The sequence below is a fragment of the Argopecten irradians genome, unplaced genomic scaffold (genome assembly GCF_041381155.1).
Source record: "Argopecten irradians isolate NY unplaced genomic scaffold, Ai_NY scaffold_0413, whole genome shotgun sequence".
Classification (NCBI taxonomy): Eukaryota; Metazoa; Mollusca; class Bivalvia; order Pectinida; family Pectinidae; genus Argopecten; species Argopecten irradians.
Window position 1 is genome coordinate 5,552 of NW_027187880.1, and position 19,466 is coordinate 25,017.

Consider the following 19,466-nt stretch of genomic DNA (forward strand, 5'->3'; position numbering starts at 1 on the left):
AACACTACCGAGCTACCGAGTACTCAAAATCACTGTGCACTCACAGTACTCACTGCTACTGAGCACTCACGTTTACCGAGTACTCTCAGAGCAATCACTCCAGCAATGATTCACACACAATCATTACATATTACCGAGTACTCACAGAGTAATCACTAGTACTCTCAATGATTCATGTAAACGTAATCATTCAACGAGCAATCCCAAGGCTCAGTTTACAACTTACTCTCCAGAGTATATAACGCGGAGGAGGAAAGCCTTATTCAGGCACGTCAATCTCCGATCTCAACTCTACCGTAAGTTATTATCAACTGACGTATATAGGCAAGCCTTGTTCAGGCACATCTATATTTACCTTGTATTTACTTAGGTGCTTTCACTTCAGCAGCTCGTCCAACACTAAGAAAAATCTCGTTGAAAACCGCGGCTTTATATACTGCCGGGCAACGACATTAGCGCCATCTATTTACAATAATCCTAGGCTCTAGAACGCTTAACTCACATATAGCTTAACATTACAAGCGTCTACTTGACGGCGAAACTAACAGACAAAATAGAGCAGACAGCGATTCCGGATAGCATGGTAATACAACCGTATTTCATCACACTACCCACGCCTCCGAGCAACACGTGTCCTCACGTGCCATTACAGATAACTATAAGATACAAAATAGATTAAAGATAAAGGATTTATTGGTGGTTGTGACAAAGAAAACGATCAATTTGTCGCGGGTAATCAGTAGGACCTATCCAGTGCCTCTGCCCCAAAGAATTCGCAATACTCCACCAGCTCGACATCTCGGCCGTTGTCCGAGTATCTGGTGGTCTTCGTAACAGTTTTTCTGTTCACAGGCTGCTGTCTTAGCTCTGGTTCATAGGGATCAGTCTGTGTTGATGCATCCGCTCTTTCAAAATCGGTCTGTGTAGGGATGGAACTACGTAGCTTCTTCGAAACAACTGGCATCGGAACCATATTGATCGGATCCTTAGGGTCCACCCTTCTCTTTGGTGCCATGACAGGAATCGGCCTCGTAGGTTTTCTTATTGCACGTCCTGCCAAGAGGCAGTCATCCTCGGAGGATGAATCATCATGCACAACGGATGAATCTGAAACTTCCCCGAGAAGATCACCAGGGTCTTGTCCCTTCCAGCTCTCCACATCGGTCTCTGGTGAGTGAGCTTTGCTAAGTGCGCCTGAAGTAGAAGGTTGAGCCTTCGGAGAGTTCTTAGAAGATAATGCAGTATTCAGACTCTTTCCAGCAGCTTTCGGAACATCTACTGTCGCATCATGGCGCTTCTGGTGCCTGGTCATATTAGTAGGTCTAAAAGTTTTGTAACTGCACTTGGGACAGGACAAGGTCTTTTTCTCCATAGTTTCAATTCCACATTTCAGAATATGTTCTTTCATATCGTCGATGTTTGCCGTCCTAAATGTACACATGGGGCATTTCTTTACCGGGGTTGTCTTGGTTTTCGCCATCTCGGATATCTGTAACAAGAAAGAGCCCTCAGTTACTTAACAGCATTAACATTTTAATAACGCGAAGTATAATCAGAATGCCACTTCGGTTTATGTCGCGTTCGCCTTGGGATTGCCCTGTCAGATTCACACTCATTCTCAACACATATGAGTTTCTTTTCTGATTCACTGACATTTTCTTGCTCATCACTCTCAGGCAAACTAGATTCAAAACATGACTCATCAACTTGAACTTGCACATCCTTGCGCTCAAAAGCTTCTGCTTTGCTCTCACCACGCAATACCTGAGGATGTTTCAATCTCATTCTATCAGCATGGATTACTTTAGGTTTCCCCTTGTACCCACATGAGACTCTGTAAGTCACATCTGTCAATCTAGCAAGTACCCTGAATGGTCCTCGCCAACGACTTGCTAACTTGTGCGTGGTGCCAGCTGGAATATTCGGGAAAAAGACATACACAGAATCACCGGACTCAAATTTGGTCCAAGACAGCTTCTGGTCATGATAACGCTTCTGTCGGAGCATCGCACCTTTTGAGTGTTTCCTTACTAACTCATGTGCAGTTTCCATTTTCTCTTTCAATTGCCAAGCCCACTGATTCTGGGGAATCGCTCTGATGTTCCTAGGCATTTCATACTGTATGTCTAATGGAGTACTCGTTTCCCTTCCTAGCATCATGGCGTTCGGAGAGCTTCCTGTTGTCTCATGCTCTGTGGAGCGATAGGCCATCATCACATATGGCAGGTGTTCGTCCCAATCCGTTTGATGGGTATCCACAAACGCACTCAGCATGGTTACGAGGGTTTTGTTGAATCTTTCAACCATGCCATCTGATTTTGGATGGTAGGGAGTGGTATGCGTCTTGTTGATCTGTAGCAATTTACACATCTCCCGGAACAACGCGTCTCAAACTGAGATCCTTGATCTGAGTGAATGGCATAAGGAACACCAAACCTAGCAATCACTTCTTCAACGAGAATCCTGGCCACTGTCTGGGCTTCCATGTTCGGCATTGCAAAGCTTTCCGTCCACTTTGTGTAGTAGTCTGATATAACTAGTATATGCCGATTGCCCTGTTGTGTGAGGGGGAGTTCACACAAGATATCGATTGCAATTCTTTCCATGGGGAACCCTGACTCCACCATTTGCATAGGAGCTCGTTTAGTTTTACTTGGATTCTTTCTTTTACTGCACTGCGGGCATCCTATTACGTATTGTTTTACGTCTGCCTGTAACCCTGGCCAATAGAAACTCTGTCGGATTTTTGCCAAAGTCTTCTTTATTCCCAGGTGTCCCGAACTCCGATTGTCATGACTGTGAGTCAGCCGGTTCGTCTTTCCGATGCAGGTACAATTGCCTGTAGATTTGCCTCTGAATGGGGATTTTTCCGATACAACATGTCCTCATGTATCACCAGGGATTCAAATTGTGCCCATAGTGTTTTCACCACTATGCTCCGGTCACCAATTTCTTTGTACGGAGGTTTTTCTCCTCCTTTCACCCATTCAACCACTACTGCAATATCAGCATCATCTTCCTGCTTCTGCTGAAGGGATGGCTTCATTTCAATTTTGTGATCTTTTGAATCCACCATTGCTACGGGATTGCAGGCCTCAACATTTGCAGTTGTCTCTGATTGGTTCTCCCACATGGGGTCAAACCCGCATTGTCGACATGGTATCCGACTCAATGCATCGGCATTGCGGTGTTGAGTTCCCGGCCTGTGTTTGATGTCCATGTTGTAGGAACTCAGAACCTGTAGCCATCGGGCCATTTGCCCTTCTGGTGTCTTAAAATTGAGCAGCCAGCGCAGAGAACTGTGATCCGTTCTCACTGTAAACTTCCTACCGTATAGGTAGTGTTTAAAATATTTCACGAAGTGTACGACTGCCAACAACTCTTTTCTTGTTACACAGTAACTTCGTTCCGCTTTGGTCAGCGTACGACCTGCATAAGCAACTGGTCTCTCATTTCCATCAATGTTCTGTGAAAGAACTGCACCGATAGATTTGTCGCTCGCATCGGTGTCCAAGATGAAAGGCTGCTTAAAATCTGGGTGAGCCAGTATGGGGGCATTAATCAAGTGATTCTTCAGGGTAGTGAATGCCTCCTGACAGGCTTCAGTCCACTCAAATGCCCTGCCCTTCTCAGTCAGTCTGTGTAGACAGCTCGCAATCTGTGAGAAGTTTCTGACAAATCTTCTGTAATATCCGCAGAAACCCAAAAATGATCTCACTTCCTTGGTATTCTTTGGAATGGGCCACTGCTCTACAATTTTCACTTTTTCATCATCAGTGGCTATACCTTTTCAGATATCACGTGTCCAAGGTAGACTACCTCCTTTCCAAATAGTTGGCATTTCCGGCTCTTTAATTTCAGCCCTGCAACAGAGAGTCTCTCAAACACAGTTTGTAGATTTAGTAGCATATCATCAAAATCTTTTCCTACCACAATCACATCATCCAAATAGATGAGGCAGATCTGCCATTGAAGTCCGGCCAACACAGTCTCCATTAACCGTTCGAATGTAGCTGGGGCAGACGTCAATCCGAATGGCATCACCTGGAATTCATATAATCCAGTTCGAGTCGAGAAGGCAGTTTTAGGACGATCTTCGCTTTCCAGTTCAACTTGCCAGTATCCTGCATTGAGGTCGAGTGTAGAAAACCACGTACACCCTGACAAGTGATCCAGTGCCTCATCAATGCGTGGCAATGGATATGCATCATGAACGCTCACAGCATTGAGTTGCCTGTAATCAACGCAAAATCTGAGACTTCCGTCCTTCTTGCGTACCAGAACAATACCAGAAGACCATGGGCTGGTAGACTTCTGGATTACTCCTCGATCGAGCATATCCTTAACTTGTCTATCTACTTCAGAACTCAGATGTGCTGGTACTCTTCTGAGAGGTTGTTTGATGGGTCGAGCATCACCTGTTTCTATCTTGTGTTTTATGACTGTAGTCCGTCCAAGATCACTGTCGGATGCTGCAAACAAGTTACTATATTTCAATAGTAAAGCCTTGACCCTGTTGCTCTGTTCTGAAGTCAGATGCTCTTTTGATCTCTCTAATAGTTGATCCAAATCTTCTCTGAGTTTTCCTGTAGGTGCATCACTAGAGGATTGCACTGTCTCCATCACAGTCGATACAGGACTAGCATGAGCGACATTGGTTCCTGGGTAAATGGTTTGTGGATCCTCCTGCAGGTTCATGAGCCTCACGGGAACAGTAGTCTCGCTACTCACCAAGGATCGGGCTACCAGAGCTTTATCATTCTTCAGAAAGGAGTTGGTACCTTCTATAATAAGTGATTCATCCATCATCTGTTTACCCACAGGAAAATTAACTTTTCCAGTAATGATCATTTCGCTCTTACCAGGAATGGTTATCTTCTCAGTAGCGACAACTCGAAAACATCCAAGTGTTCCCTCGTACTTTGTGTCAACAGGCATATCGTCTAGAACAAGCGATCCACGTTTCAGATCAATCAGACCATTTCTTGATCTCAAGAAGTCAAGGCCAAGGATTCCTTCATTGCTTATTTGTGCAACTACTGCCTCAAAGTAAACATCCCTGCAGCCTTCAGGTTTTATCATAAAACCTCCCTGACCAAGGACTTTGAGTTCACTTCCATTAGCTGCCAAGACATCCTTTTTAACTTCTCTCAGTTTTGGTCTCCGCTCTTGTGGAATTCTCTCATACACTTCTTGTGACAAGATTGTCACAGTAGCTCCGGTATCGACCAACAGCTTTACATTGGTATGCTGAACTTCTGCATTGATATACAGTCCAGCCTCCTGAGCAGCAGAGGATACTCCGATTCCGGCTGATTGTTTACTCCTGCGCCTTCTTGTTCTAGTCCTGACTGGATTAGCAGCTCCATTTGATTTCTTATCCGATTTCTTTTTGAGCTGAGGACAATCCCTACGAAAATGTCCTGTTTCATGACACTTAAAACAGCGTCGCTCAAAGTTCGAATCCTTCCCACTTTGTTTTTGCTGATCGGGCTGATTTTTCACTCCCGATTGTAACTGGCTGATATCTCCTTGCATCTTTTCCAACTTCTGTTGGATACTTCTCAACATGGATTCCATCCCAGACTTCTCAGTCTCTACTGGATGGTTGGCATCAGTACCCTCAGTACTTGTATTCCTCAAATAGGCATGACCATCATTTCCATGTTTCTCTGCTTTCTTATAAGCCTCCAACTCAACAGCCAGATGAATCGCATCTGTAAGGTTCTCAGGTCTCGCTTGTTTAATGCGAATACGCATATCCGAATCAGCTAGTGATTCTAGAAACTGTTGCTTGGCCAAAGTTTCTCTCACTCCACCTTCAACAGTTGGATAGGTTAAATTAACTAACCTACGAATAGCTTGACCCAGCTCTGGAAGTGTTTCATTAGCCCTCTGCCTCCTTTCCAACAACTGTACTCGATAAAGTTCAGTTTGATTTGGTGGGGCAAATCTTTGTTCGAGAGCTCTCTCACTAATGAGAAATAGTGATCTTGCTTCCTGGTAGGTAAATCACCAAGTATACCCTGAGCTTGTCCTCTCAAACTCACAGCAAGATATAGTCCCATCTCATACTCTGACCAGCGATTAATTCGAGCACATGTCTCAAAATGAGACAAATAATCCCTCCATGGTGTCGTGCCATCATATGTAGAGGCTTTTACTGACACATGCTTTACATTGGGTTTCCTACTCAATGATTGGTCCTCATAATCACTATCATCCAAATCAGCGATCGACTTTGGATTCGTTCTCCTCCGCTGAGGGGAATAATAGCTTGATACATCTTCTTTCTCGATAAATCGAGCTGTACCTCTTTGATTTCTGTCTCGATAAGTGATATTGTCTGCTCTATCATCATCAAATCGCGAGGAATGGGTGTTCTCCGAGAATCTCACCTTAGGAGTGCTCTCCCCTTTACTTCGGACTCCAAAATTTCCTTCGTGTGATGATTTCTTCAGTCTTTGCTGACTAGCAGACTCTCGCAGGCTCTGATTCTGAACATCTAGTTGGCGTAACTGTTCCTGCATTTTCTCTATCTCCCTATCAATCTCATGAGATGAAATATCTTCAGGCGTGCTCATACTGCTATATAAATCAGCAATATCTGCCTTTACCTCAGAAGTTCTGCCATCTGCATACATAGATGTTATACCAGAATCTCTATAATGACTGCTCCCCTTCGACATCTGTAGTTTTGGTGTAGAGTGAAATCCCTGTCCACTATCCTCACCAAAATCCATCTCAGAATTTCTCAACTGAGTGCGAGATGTCTCATCAGAAATCATATTCACAATAATATAACAGTTAAATCTAAAATCACATTTTATTTAAAACTGAGTAATCGAACAGCACAAAAATATAGACAAGATCACCACCGCTGCCACTAAATTATGTGACGTTTACCGGGTCCGATCCAGTCACAATTAACTGATGATCTATAGTGTCTATATTATGTACTGTTCCTATCAAATTACTCAGTGCAAATATATACAAATAATACACAGCTGATCTAGCTGTGATTCTATCTATCCCTAAATATTATGATTTACAATATCAATCCTACTGATCACTCAGTGCCTCTGAGTGATCATGATAACTTAACTTCAAAATATACAAACAGCATAAATCATACAGATCAGAATAATTATTAAATGATTAGCAACAACTACTGAATTATCTATAAGCCTATGCGAGTAGTCTCCCCTACCTCGGGTGATTCGATAATCCCTACTCGTACATATATAACCAGACTACGATAAAATCAATGTTATATTATCTATTAAGAACCTTTCCCTAAGGCCTAACACTACCGAGCTACCGAGTACTCAAAATCACTGTGCACTCACAGTACTCACTGCTACTGAGCACTCACGTTTACCGAGTACTCTCAGAGTAATCACTCCAGCAATGATTCACACACAATCATTACATATTACCGAGTACTCACAGAGTAATCACTAGTACTCTCAATGATTCATGTAAACGTAATCATTCAACGAGCAATCCCAAGGCTCAGTTTACAACTTACTCTCCAGAGTATATAACGCGGAGGAGGAAAGCCTTATTCAGGCACGTCAATCTCCGATCTCAACTCTACCGTAAGTTATTATCAACTGACGTATATAGGCAAGCCTTGTTCAGGCACATCTATATTTACCTTGTATTTACTTAGGTGCTTTCACTTCAGCAGCTCGTCCAACACTAAGAAAAATCTCGTTGAAAACCGCGGCTTTATATACTGCCGGGCAACGACATTAGCGCCATCTATTTACAATAATCCTAGGCTCTAGAACGCTTAACTCACATATAGCTTAACATTACAAGCGTCTACTTGACGGCGAAACTAACAGACAAAATAGAGCAGACAGCGATTCCGGATAGCATGGTAATACAACCGTATTTCATCACATATTGTAATAGATATACAAAAGTACCCACAACTACTCTTGTGTTTTGCTTTCGGTGCATGCGCAATCACTTCTTCATTCCATATAAGACATAGTGCCACGGATTTTTTTCGGGATGCAATTAATTATTTTAATATTTTTATCTTGAAGTAAAATTAGAATATCAAACTTTTCGATGGTGGTAATGGTGTAAAGTAAGTAACTTTTGTATCTGAAGAAAAATACTAAATCGTCTGCTGCTGTTGTTTAATAGCGAAAATATGTCATTTGTCAGCAGTGGAGCATCTTAAATATTCTCTCGTATTTGCGGTATGATATATATAGCATTCTTTGTTGGTGAAGCGAGTGTGTACATATGTTTTAGGAGACTGCGGTATGTTTGTGTATATCTCATTCAGTTAGTGGGAGTATTTTATAGCGCTATCTCACTGAAACATACCGTCAGAGATAATGTACAGTACATACCTTAATGCTTAAAGCCAAGCCGTAAGAGAGACTAACACTGGGCGAGGGGACATGCCTCTTTAGACGCCAAGTGGCATGGGAAGCTGTATGGAGGTTGTCTCCAAGGTGATTGGGAAAACTGTCCAAAATGTCTACATAATTTGCCTTATAAACCAGAGCTTTGATGACTAAAAAATTCAATGTAAACTAACGAGGAGTGGGATGAGACACTCTTTTTCGGATTTCCATTTGCAAGGGTGCATGATGTAACATACGAAGAGTGAGATGAGGAAAAATTGAACTTCAAAATGATACGCTTAAAATCTGTGTGAAACAACTTTCCCACTGCTTACAAATTCCTGCTTGACATTCCAGGACTATCTATCACTGTCGTTACACACAAAAAACTGTTTCAATCTAGGACAAAAAATCTGACCAATTACAGGCCTGCAAAAATTTCCTTTGAAGATAACACTGGGCAACGTCCAAAGTCGAAGCCATACAGTCAACCACATCGTACTGTTATTCGATTCTGATAATCAACATCAGAGGAACAAGAAATCTGTCTCTTCTGTGGTCGTACACAGAGCCTTCAGGTTTAGTATGAAATATTCCAGGGGTGGAAAGAACGACAGTGATATTAACCCCTGGAGTTTCGAGGATGACACAAAGCAGAAGACCCGACCATCACATTCACATGAGATGCTACAAATTACCCTTAGGCATTTAATCGTTAAAAAATACACTATTGCTACTGTAATCACATTCTCATTGCAAAAGAAATGTTGATTTTTTAAATTTTATTTCATCATCAATTCTATTCAGGAGCTGGCAAAATCACAAAACTCGATGCTGTCAATTCGATATGGTGCCGATGGGAGCCAACACAAGCGTCTCATAGAATTAAGTCAATTAATTGAAGCGTCTGGAACAGACTAGAGTAGCGCGTAAAATACTATGGAATGATTTCCATATGTCCCATAACAATTCTTGATTGTCAATCGCTCCAGCGACCATTATCAGATTTGGTATACTGCAAGCGACCTTCGTTGTCGGAGAATTTACCGACCCACAGGGCCTTGTGGAGTTAGAGTATGCATTTAAAGATTCGTTTTTATTGTATAATCAAATCACTCCTAAATCAGACTTTATATTTTGTGCCTGGAATTTATTTTAATTCCTAAAGTGTTTTAACTTGATTTAAAGCCTACACACAACGGTAGAAAAAAATCTCAAACGACGCTTAATATATTGAGATTGCCATGTCCCTGTGGTGCGATCTCCATAACATGGCGGTCGTTACTGATGCTGTTTCCAAATAAAATAAATGAAAATGGATTTTATCTCCACTTATTCTACTTTAGCTTCCGGAAATAACAGCAATCCGGTTTATTTATAGATACTACAGACATCTGAGAGTTGGTTGTACCGTTTCTAGGAATATGTGTTCTGATGATATTCCAGAGTTGTCACGTGAAGCTGATTATAGAATAAATCCTATTTATAGGATGGACTGGTCAATATACTTAAAACAACCACGTGTTTTTTTTTTTTCCAGAAAATGCGAGATTTATGAAAATGATTATAGCATCGGAGTACTTTCAGGTGTAATTCCGTATAGGAGATGAACTTCGTGAGGATGTTATTTCGCGATTCCGCTGGACATTGCCTCTGGTTAGCGTGAACAGTTAATGCGAAAAACAATAAGTCATTTTTATTTTTTTTTCTACCTACAAGGTAGAAAAAATATAATCAATTACTCTTTAAGTGTGAACTGCGAATTAGTATATAATATTATGAAATCACGCAAATTCATTTACAGGGAAAATGATACCAATAAATGATAATAAATGTTGCTCTTCAAATCGTCAAAAGTCATAATCTACCTGGTTACAATCATCGTGCTAAACTTTAATGACAGGTAAAGCCGTAACCACTGTAGAACAGCGTGTCCGGTGCGTATGACTACACACACCACTTCCCCCCGATCCACTCCGATTTAAGTGCTAAAATTTGGCTTCCTTTAGCCTACCTTTTTTTTTCAAAACAGCCAATTTTTAATCATTGTATAAAAATAACATAATGATTAAAAAATGTAACAAGCCTACCAGTAGTGTTTGTTCTATTTGTTTCTTTTCATGAGAACATTTTTACAGATTTTGTAGTACACTGATACTTAATATTTCAAACGGAACTTAAAATGCCCAGTTGTCAAACACGTCTTCTATAAACATAAAGATGTGTACATCAAGGTGCTGTTATGTGAACTTACACTTTTGACCGTAAAATGATAGCTTGTTAAGAACAAATTATCTAATTACAATATTCAAGCACAAACTTTTAATACATTAGATATCGAAAAACTGACGATATCTTATATGTGAAATAATTATTAGTTTTCCTAGTTGAAATAAACAAGTGTGTTACATTTTTTATCATCGATTAAATAAGCGTAAAAGGTTTATTTTTCTTCAGATTGATGTTTAGTTGCCGCGCCCACATGTTTAAGTATATCTTAACACGAGAACAAACATGGCCTCGTCGTATATTGTGAGTGTTCAAAAGGAGACTTGTTTTTTGACCTTCGATGTTTTCTTCATTAATCTCTGTCGGAAATGTGTGACAACGATACAGAAATGAAAGAAAATGTCTTCTATTTGAAGCTAAAAATAGAATCAAACACGCGGAAAACATTTACGTGTAGAAGTTCGATGGTTATGTAAAGCATGGCAGAAACTTGTACTTTATAGTTAGAAGACGCTTCAACAAAGCTAAGAAAGACCGTTACTTGCGAAATCAAGTATATATAGACATTTTTTTATTTGTCGCGATGTAGTGAAACCTGCGTGATAATATGTCAATTATTTTCGTGAAGCGCAGTGATTTTCTGAATGTAACTGGCCTTTTAAAAATATCATTCTGCATGGAATGATGATACATGTAAGAACGAAAATATTTAAAAGGGTAACATAATCCCATGAACATGTGTAAAAATTACTTATTCCGGTGACCGGTTTAGTTTATTTTTCTTTGAATATTTGCTTTACACCCTATGGAAGTGTCAAATTTGGTTTATAAAAAAGAAAGATCCAGTAACAGACACCCCCCTCCGAAGGAGAAGAGGGAAATAACCATATACACAAAAAAAAACTAATTCTATTTTATAAAAGGTCATATCAGTTTTGCATATGATGTATGTCTGAATGCAAATTAATATACTACAATTATGAATTATATTCACAAGTCTTTGATTTTACCTAAAATAGGAAATAGCAAATACAAAAAAAGAGAACTCAATATTGATACAAAAACATATTTTAAAACGAAAAAAAGATAAATAAAATATACTTGATTCATTGCCAGATGTTGAACAGTGCATTTTATATATGATAACAGTACTAGTAAATATAGTCAACTACCGCGCGATATTTAAGACGACGGCGGGAAACATAAGACGACCCGCGTTATGAAAATAAACATTTTATTTATTTTAATCAAATTGTTCAAAAAGTGTTGATGCGTGTAGTAATTTACTCTTACTAGTTTAATGTTCTTGGTGTTTTATGTGAATTCATACTATTTTGTTCCATGTAATCACGTGACTATTCATTTATGTATGTTTATATTTTCTATATTTCAGGAGAAGTCGCATATAAGTTGGAAAAACTTAATGACTTATCCTTTTGTCATTTTATGTCAATAAAATATGTTTAAAACTAAACGATAAGTCAATAAGTTTTGCGACTCTACAAAATTATCGATCTCGTTTTACATTCCCAATTTAAAAATTAAAAGCCGTTTCGGAAAGGTAGTAGGCCTTTAAAACCAGAAACAGAATAACTTTTTCATCCACTCAAAGGTGTACGCCAAGGTGATTCCATTAGACTATTATCTTTAAACCATAAAAAAGGAAGACATTTTTTTGTTTACCCAAGCGTTAAGCAATTATACAAATTCAATAAAAGATAGCTTGGAGAGAATATGCTGCTAGTAAATTGATCAGTTCGCAAAATTAAATTTCAATAAGTTAAAAATTAATCATTTACGTTCGCAAAAGTATTCAATAGTATGAGTCAATTTAAATATATGGATTTTGGTGTATACAAATTAGTATGTGTTCACACTGGTAAAAGTTTCATGTATTCAGAGCGCAATTTGATTATAAAACTAAACTTATATTGTCTTTTTTTTAAATTGAAATATGTACTATCGTGAATAACAAAAACATTTTATGAAAGAAGTTAAAATGAAAACACATATCGTACCTGGCCAACTTAAGAATAAGACTGATTCCAATAAGATATTTTATTTTCAAATGATTTAAATAAAGTGTTTAAGAAATAATGAATAAGATATCTAAACAATTAATCAAAACTTTGTCATATATAAAAAGATAAATCAGTATTACGGTCTATAAATACCCACTCAAAAGACATTTCATCGGTATATCTGAAAGACTTTGAAGTTTGTAAAACAGCGATAGACATTTTTGAAATATTTTCATGAATCGACCTCCCATTTAAAATGTGTTCGGACATGCTTCTAATGCGGACATATCTCTGTTTATTACTGTAGAGACACGATAATAGAGATCTAGTTCATATCGCCATCACACACGGAAGCGAACCTAAATTAGTTGAAAATAATGTGAAGAAAAGTAGCCAATGAGAATATCCCACTGAATCACGTGACTTGTAACGTTTTTCGAACGTGATAGATTTAATTGAGGAAATAAAACTGAATATTTTCGTCAAATTACTTTACAAATTTTTTAACAAAATACAGAGATTTGAGAACACCAAGGTACAAGAAAGTAACTCGACTGAACAATGACTTACGTAGACGAAAATTAACATAAAATAATTAGGTCTTTTCACCATGTGGTGAAAAGGCCTATTGTTTTTGTTCTGTTTTTTATTATTATTGTTATTATTCTTCTACACTTTTTTGTGTCCAAAAGATCTCCAAAATTGTAAGAGGTCAATGTCAATGGGCCTTATTGTTATATTGTATGGCATGAGTTGAAGGGGTGACCGCAACATTTTTAAGTTGGTCAGAAATCCAAGATGGGCCGCCATGACGTCATACCTAAAAAGTTTAAAACAGCCATAACTCAAAAACCGTTTAAGATACAGCAAATATTTTTGATGTTTTATGTAGATCGTATAAAAGACTAACTTTTATTCAATTACAGCAATTAGGTCAAAGGTCAAACAAAAAAGTTCGCTACATGTATGGGGTCAAAGTTCACGAATTTTATTTTTTTTTGATTTTGCGAAATTTTTTTTACATATCGATGCAGAATGTCCATTCTGATGAATTTGGTGTCTTTTATTTTTCGGTAGCACTTCCGGTTAATGCTGTATGCCATTTTTTGAACAATCCTTTGATTTTTGCTAAATTCCCCGCCAAAATGTTTAACATTATATATTGTCGAACTGAATGACTAATATAGTCTGCAATTGCTATAGAAAGGACCCCGTCTAATGATCTCGTAACGTTGATATGATTTTCATCCTTCATCAAAAAAACGGAATGGCCGCTATGTACGTCAGATCATAAAATTAAAAAAAATGCTTATAACTCACTAACAGATTTCAATCCAATACTATTTTTTGCAGATAATGCATTTAGCGTTAAACTTTTTTCCCTACATGTTATTACAAAACATGGCAATTTCCGGTTTTCGGTAAGGGTCAAATGTTAAAGTCCTTGTTTTTAACAATTAGACTTGAAAACGTTTTCTCCTGAAGTTCTGTAGATGTCTAGGGCCTCTTAAATAATTTCATATATATAGATGTCCATGGGATGAGTGCTATAAACGTACGCATAATACTAAGAATGACCTGGACCATGATTCACGGTCACATGAGTTCAAAGTAAGTTCAAATCTTAAATGACTCAACAATAACCAAAATGACCAGAGTTCTTCATACGTTCAAGGTCACAGGGGTCCAGAGTTTAAAACAACACCGCAAGTCAGATGACGTTAAGACGCATTCGATTTCGTTATCATTTGCTCGAACGAATTTGGAAATAAATGAGAGTTCTCTCTCGGCTGATCAAACTTCATTTCAGATCTTCACTAAAACACTTTTAATTCAGGGCTGAAAGTTAAGGTCATTTATTGGTTACAACTTCAAAATCCCATGCATTTACCTAGTTCTTAACTTACCTGGGCAATGATGGTATTGTTTCACTAAAATATAGTGAAAGCCCGCGCCAAATTGTCTATGACAATTTCTAGTTATTATTATTCTTCTACACTTTTTTGTGTCCAAAAGATCTTCAAAAATGGTAAGAGGTATATGTCAATGGCCTTATTGTTATATTGTATGGCATGAGTTGAAGGGGTGACCGCAACATTTTTAAGTAGGTCAAAAATCAAAGATGGCCGCCATGACCGTCATACCCAAAAAGTTTAAAACAGCCATAACTAAAAAACCGTTTAAGATACAGCAAATATTTTTGATGTTTTATGTAGATCGTAGAAAAGACTAATTTTATTCAATTACAGCAATTAGGTCAAAGGTCAAACAAAAAAGTTCGCTATGGGTCAAAGTTTACAAATTTATATTTTTTTTGATTTTGCGAAATTTCTTTTTACATATCGATGCAGAATGTCATTCTGATGAATTTGGTGTCTTTTATTTTTCGGTAGCACTTCCGGTTAATGCTGTATGCCATTTTGAACAATCCTTTGATTTTTGCTAAATTCCCGCCAAAATATTTAACATTATATATTGTCGAACTGAATGACTAATATAGTCTGCAATTGCTATAGAAAGGACCCCTCTAATGTTCTCTAAGTTTGATATGATTTTCATCTTCATCAAAAAAACAAAATGGCCGCTATGACGTCAGATCTTAAAATTTAAAAATGCTTATAACTCACTAACAGTTCTTTTCACAGATTTCATCCGATAATATTTTTTGCAGATAATCTTAAGCGTAAACTTTTTCTCTCTACATGTTTTACAAAAAATGGCAACTTCTGGTTTTCGGTAAGGGTCAAATGTTAAAGGTCCTGTTTTTAACAATAAACTGTGAAAACTTATCTCCTGAAGTTCTGTAAGGTCTAAGATCTTCATATTTCATATATAAGATGTCCAGGGATGGGCTTTTAAGTCAGATACTAGGAATGACCTTGACCCATATTCAAGTTCACAGGGGTCAAATACACATATCATAAATAAATACATTGTTTAAATGGTCTTAAATAACTTATCGTTGGTTTTACAGCTTTCATGCATTTATGTTATTTGAAGATAAGCTACAGGGCAATGTTTTTCTAATAATAACTTGTTAAAAACAAGAGATCCCAGAGGGATCTTGGCGCCCCACCATTGAGTGAACTTTATTGGATCTTTGTAAAACTGATCTTTTCTCTGCTTTTCCTTCTTTCCCTCCTTCCTCCACCTGTCGGCCATGTTGTTTTCCCGATTGGTATCAAAATGCAATATGCATGACTAGGGACCAAGGGGAAACTACACATGAAATTTCAGAAAGATCCCTTTAGTACTTTTTGAGAAATAGCGATAAGAAACTTCAAATGACAAAATCCAAGATGGCCGCCTGTCGGCCATGTTGTTTTCCGATCTGTCCCAAAATGCAATATGCAAAACTAGGGACCAAGGGGAACCTACACATGAAATTTGAGAAAGATCTCTTCAGTACTTTCTGAGAAATAGCGATAACAAGGATTGTTTACTGATGGACGGACGAACGGACGGACGACGGACAATTTCTAGTTCTAAAATGATTTCTGCAGGTATGTTTCCATCCAAACTAACATAAGACTTACATGTTATGTTGTAGCTTCTGTGTATATACATGTTTCACAAGGACCCTGGCACGAAAAATTTTAACCAACAGCATACATATATATATTATAACATCTTAATATATATATATGTGTATACTGTTAGTTTAAAAAAATCTTGCCAGGTCTCTGTGACATGTTTGTCTGTCCATTCGAATGATTTTCACAGCTTAAATTCATCAAACCTGATGGTTTTCAATAGGTTCATTTTTTGTCAGTTATGGCATAATATCTAACATTTTAACTTTATCATATTAACATAGACTGGTTCAAGTGGTTCAGCCAGTGTTCAAATGTGTATTAATTCATGCAGGCGTCAATTATTTCTGAACGAGATAGTTTTTACATGATCATGTACACGTCTGTTCTGTAGCTAAAACCGGCAAGGTATACATTAAAACATCATGGACTGATATCCAGCATTAAAAAGTATCTGAAGAAGGTAAATTTACCAAATGAAAAATTATTTTATCCAACTATTCTTTTTAGCCTTGAAATTATACTGAAAACATTTGTGGAGTCCAAGATTTTTATAGAGCACTTGTCAAAAACAATACTTTAATAACTGGTCAAGCTAAATGGGGAACCTCTTTTGACTACGATCAAGAAACATGGAAAGATATATACAATATACCCTTTCATCTCTACCAATAATACTAAACTTCAGTGGCTTCAGTTCCGAATTTCCCATTATATACTAACAACTAACACTTATCTTTGTAAAATTGGTCTCTCTAATAATCCTCACTGTTTGTTATGTGCTTTAGAAAGGGGGAGACAATCACTCATTTATTTTGGGAATGCTCTGAAGTTCAAGACTTTTTAGCTAATTTTGAAAGTCTTTTAGATATTCTGTTTATACCATTTGCAATAAATAAAAAAACTATGCTTTTCGGAAAACTTAATTATAACGGCATATATCAAAGAATAGATAATGAAATTGTTCTTTTTATCAAACACTATATTTATAAAACTAGATGTTTACATGGTTCTTTAAATGTGATGGCTTTTTTAAACTGTATTAAAGATTATTATCATGTTCAAATATACCGCAGTCTCCCAAAACACGCACCTCTCACAACATACACGCAACACACAGCATACATGGGAGGCCGTCCTTACATGACCATAGCTGTTGATAGGACGTTAATTAATCAAACAAACAAACAAACAAACAAACAAGATATATAGCTTATAGAAAAGGAGAAAAAAACTTTTAAAAAATTTACCAAAGATTGGAAAAAATGGATAAAGCTAATAGAACTCACAAATCCCTGACAGTTGCACATATCTTTTATTAAAATAGAATATATATTTATTTGTTGTCATACATACATGTGTCATGCTTGCTCAGGATGTTGAGCAGTAATTTTTAATTCAATTGTAACTATCAAACATAGAATGACTATCTAACTTCTTGCCTCTTTTTTTCCTTCTTTCTTTCTTTTTCTTTCTTTACTTTATTTTACTCATGTTTTCATTAGTTGATTCTTTATTCTTCATATAAGAATATATCTATATTTAACTCTTATTCTTCACGATCTCTCCTTTCTAGTTCATCCCATTATCCCTTCTTTCCTTCCCAATTCTTTGTTCTTTTTTTATTTTTTTCTCTCCCTCCTCTCTCTCTATAAAAGAAATCAAACAATGTAATTACAATGATGAAAGAAAGATTGACAAAGTGAAAGATGTGTATGGAAAATAATTATATCAATATTTCATGATTATGTGATTAATGTAAAACTGATGTATTGTTTGACAGAAAAATAAAAAATTACAAAAACAAAAAAAACCCATTAAAACATTGGAAATGGTGTAACATTAGATTAACTGTTTGTGGGCGAATATAATCAGTATAATGCATAAGATCAAAATTCAATTCAGGGATAACTCGTAGAATTACAAATAACGTTTCGTATTTCTTCACGGCTATGTGTAATATGTATTTTAATGCGTTCACGTATCGATATAGATATTATGCTCATCATAAGCGACCGTGCTTAGTCACATGACTTCAAAGACTCGATCTGACCGTTGGTCGGAATATTCCCCGCCTAATCCATTGTTCATGAGAAGTCCGGCGAACTGACAACACAATTCTGAGCTCCCGAATTGCAACACTTTATAAAGGCAAAAGGCAAGTCCGTTCTGAACATTTCATTTATACGATATAGAATAGTATATATATATATATATATATACACGTATTGTTTAGATTTAAAGATTTATTAACAAAGTCTTACATTCCCGTATGTGAAGTAATACTGGCATAAATCACAGGGACCTGGCAAGAATTTTATAACCAACGGCAACGGTATATATATCTCTCCTTTCAAAAAATCTAAAACCACATGTAAACGTTTTTTTGTATTGTTTTTTTCTCTTTGTTTCCATATAATATGTGAGCCAACTAACATTGGACATAACTCATGAACATATCTCAAGTTTCAACATGCAATTTTTCTACATGCGCACACATCACAATCATTTGAGTTATCGCATAAAATTACAATGACGTGTATTTTTTTTATGAAAACCGTGAACTTCTCAATATTTTAAGGTTTAAGACCCTGTTTAAACTAGTGATGTTTTTGTATGCCTATACATTGTATATCACTGTATTCACTTCTTAGGTGTATCTGCATAACATACATATACATGTACTTAATGATAGTTACTAAACATCCTCGATATTCCAGGGTTCCGATCACTTATGATCTCTACACGTGTAGAGATAGTAAGTGATCGGAACCCCTGGAGTATCGAGGATGGTTACTAAAAAGTGTCTTTGCATCCGAACTAACCCTTACTAGATATAATACTGTTGACTCTGAATAGGCTGATGTGTTTGTTTGTAAATTTTGGCATATTATGCAAAAAATGTAAATTTTCAGTTTCGCATGTCCACAGGGTTCAGTACATATTTCTGTCACCAAACAACCATGTCATTATGTTTACTAGTATTTATAGCATGTAGTAGGAACGCTGGTTTGACCTGGATTAGACTTTATAAAGGCATACACATATAAAATGTCCGGAAAATTTGACATTATTTAGGTTTTGTTCAACTACAGCTTAGACATGATATATTAAACAGGGTCTTAAACTTTAATTGTCCATTCAAGATCTCATTTTAACACTCTTCTATTTCAGGTTATACACGGTTATTTCAGCAATACAAACTTTATTCTAGTCCACACATATTTTACTATTAATTTGTATGGATATACATGTAAACCCCGGTCAAGGCACAAACACTGATATATTGACTATATTCCACATAAATATTC

The 19,466-nt window shown here is 37.1% G+C and overlaps 2 protein-coding genes across 2 annotated transcripts; both read right to left on the minus strand.

Annotated features, from left to right (window-relative positions):
- Positions 1-209: 209 nt before the first annotated feature.
- Positions 210-7,914, minus strand: LOC138312658 (uncharacterized). Its single transcript, XM_069253444.1, has 2 exons — positions 7,661-7,914; positions 210-1,489 (listed from the first exon to the last, which is right to left on the minus strand). The coding sequence occupies exon 2, from the start codon at positions 1,478-1,480 to the stop codon at positions 737-739; it is 744 nt and encodes a 247-aa protein (XP_069109545.1). The 5' UTR covers positions 1,481-1,489; positions 7,661-7,914; the 3' UTR covers positions 210-736.
- LOC138312659 (uncharacterized) lies at positions 1,534-2,274 on the minus strand. Its single transcript, XM_069253445.1, has one exon. The coding sequence runs from the start codon at positions 2,272-2,274 to the stop codon at positions 1,534-1,536; it is 741 nt and encodes a 246-aa protein (XP_069109546.1).
- Positions 7,915-19,466: the final 11,552 nt, after the last annotated feature.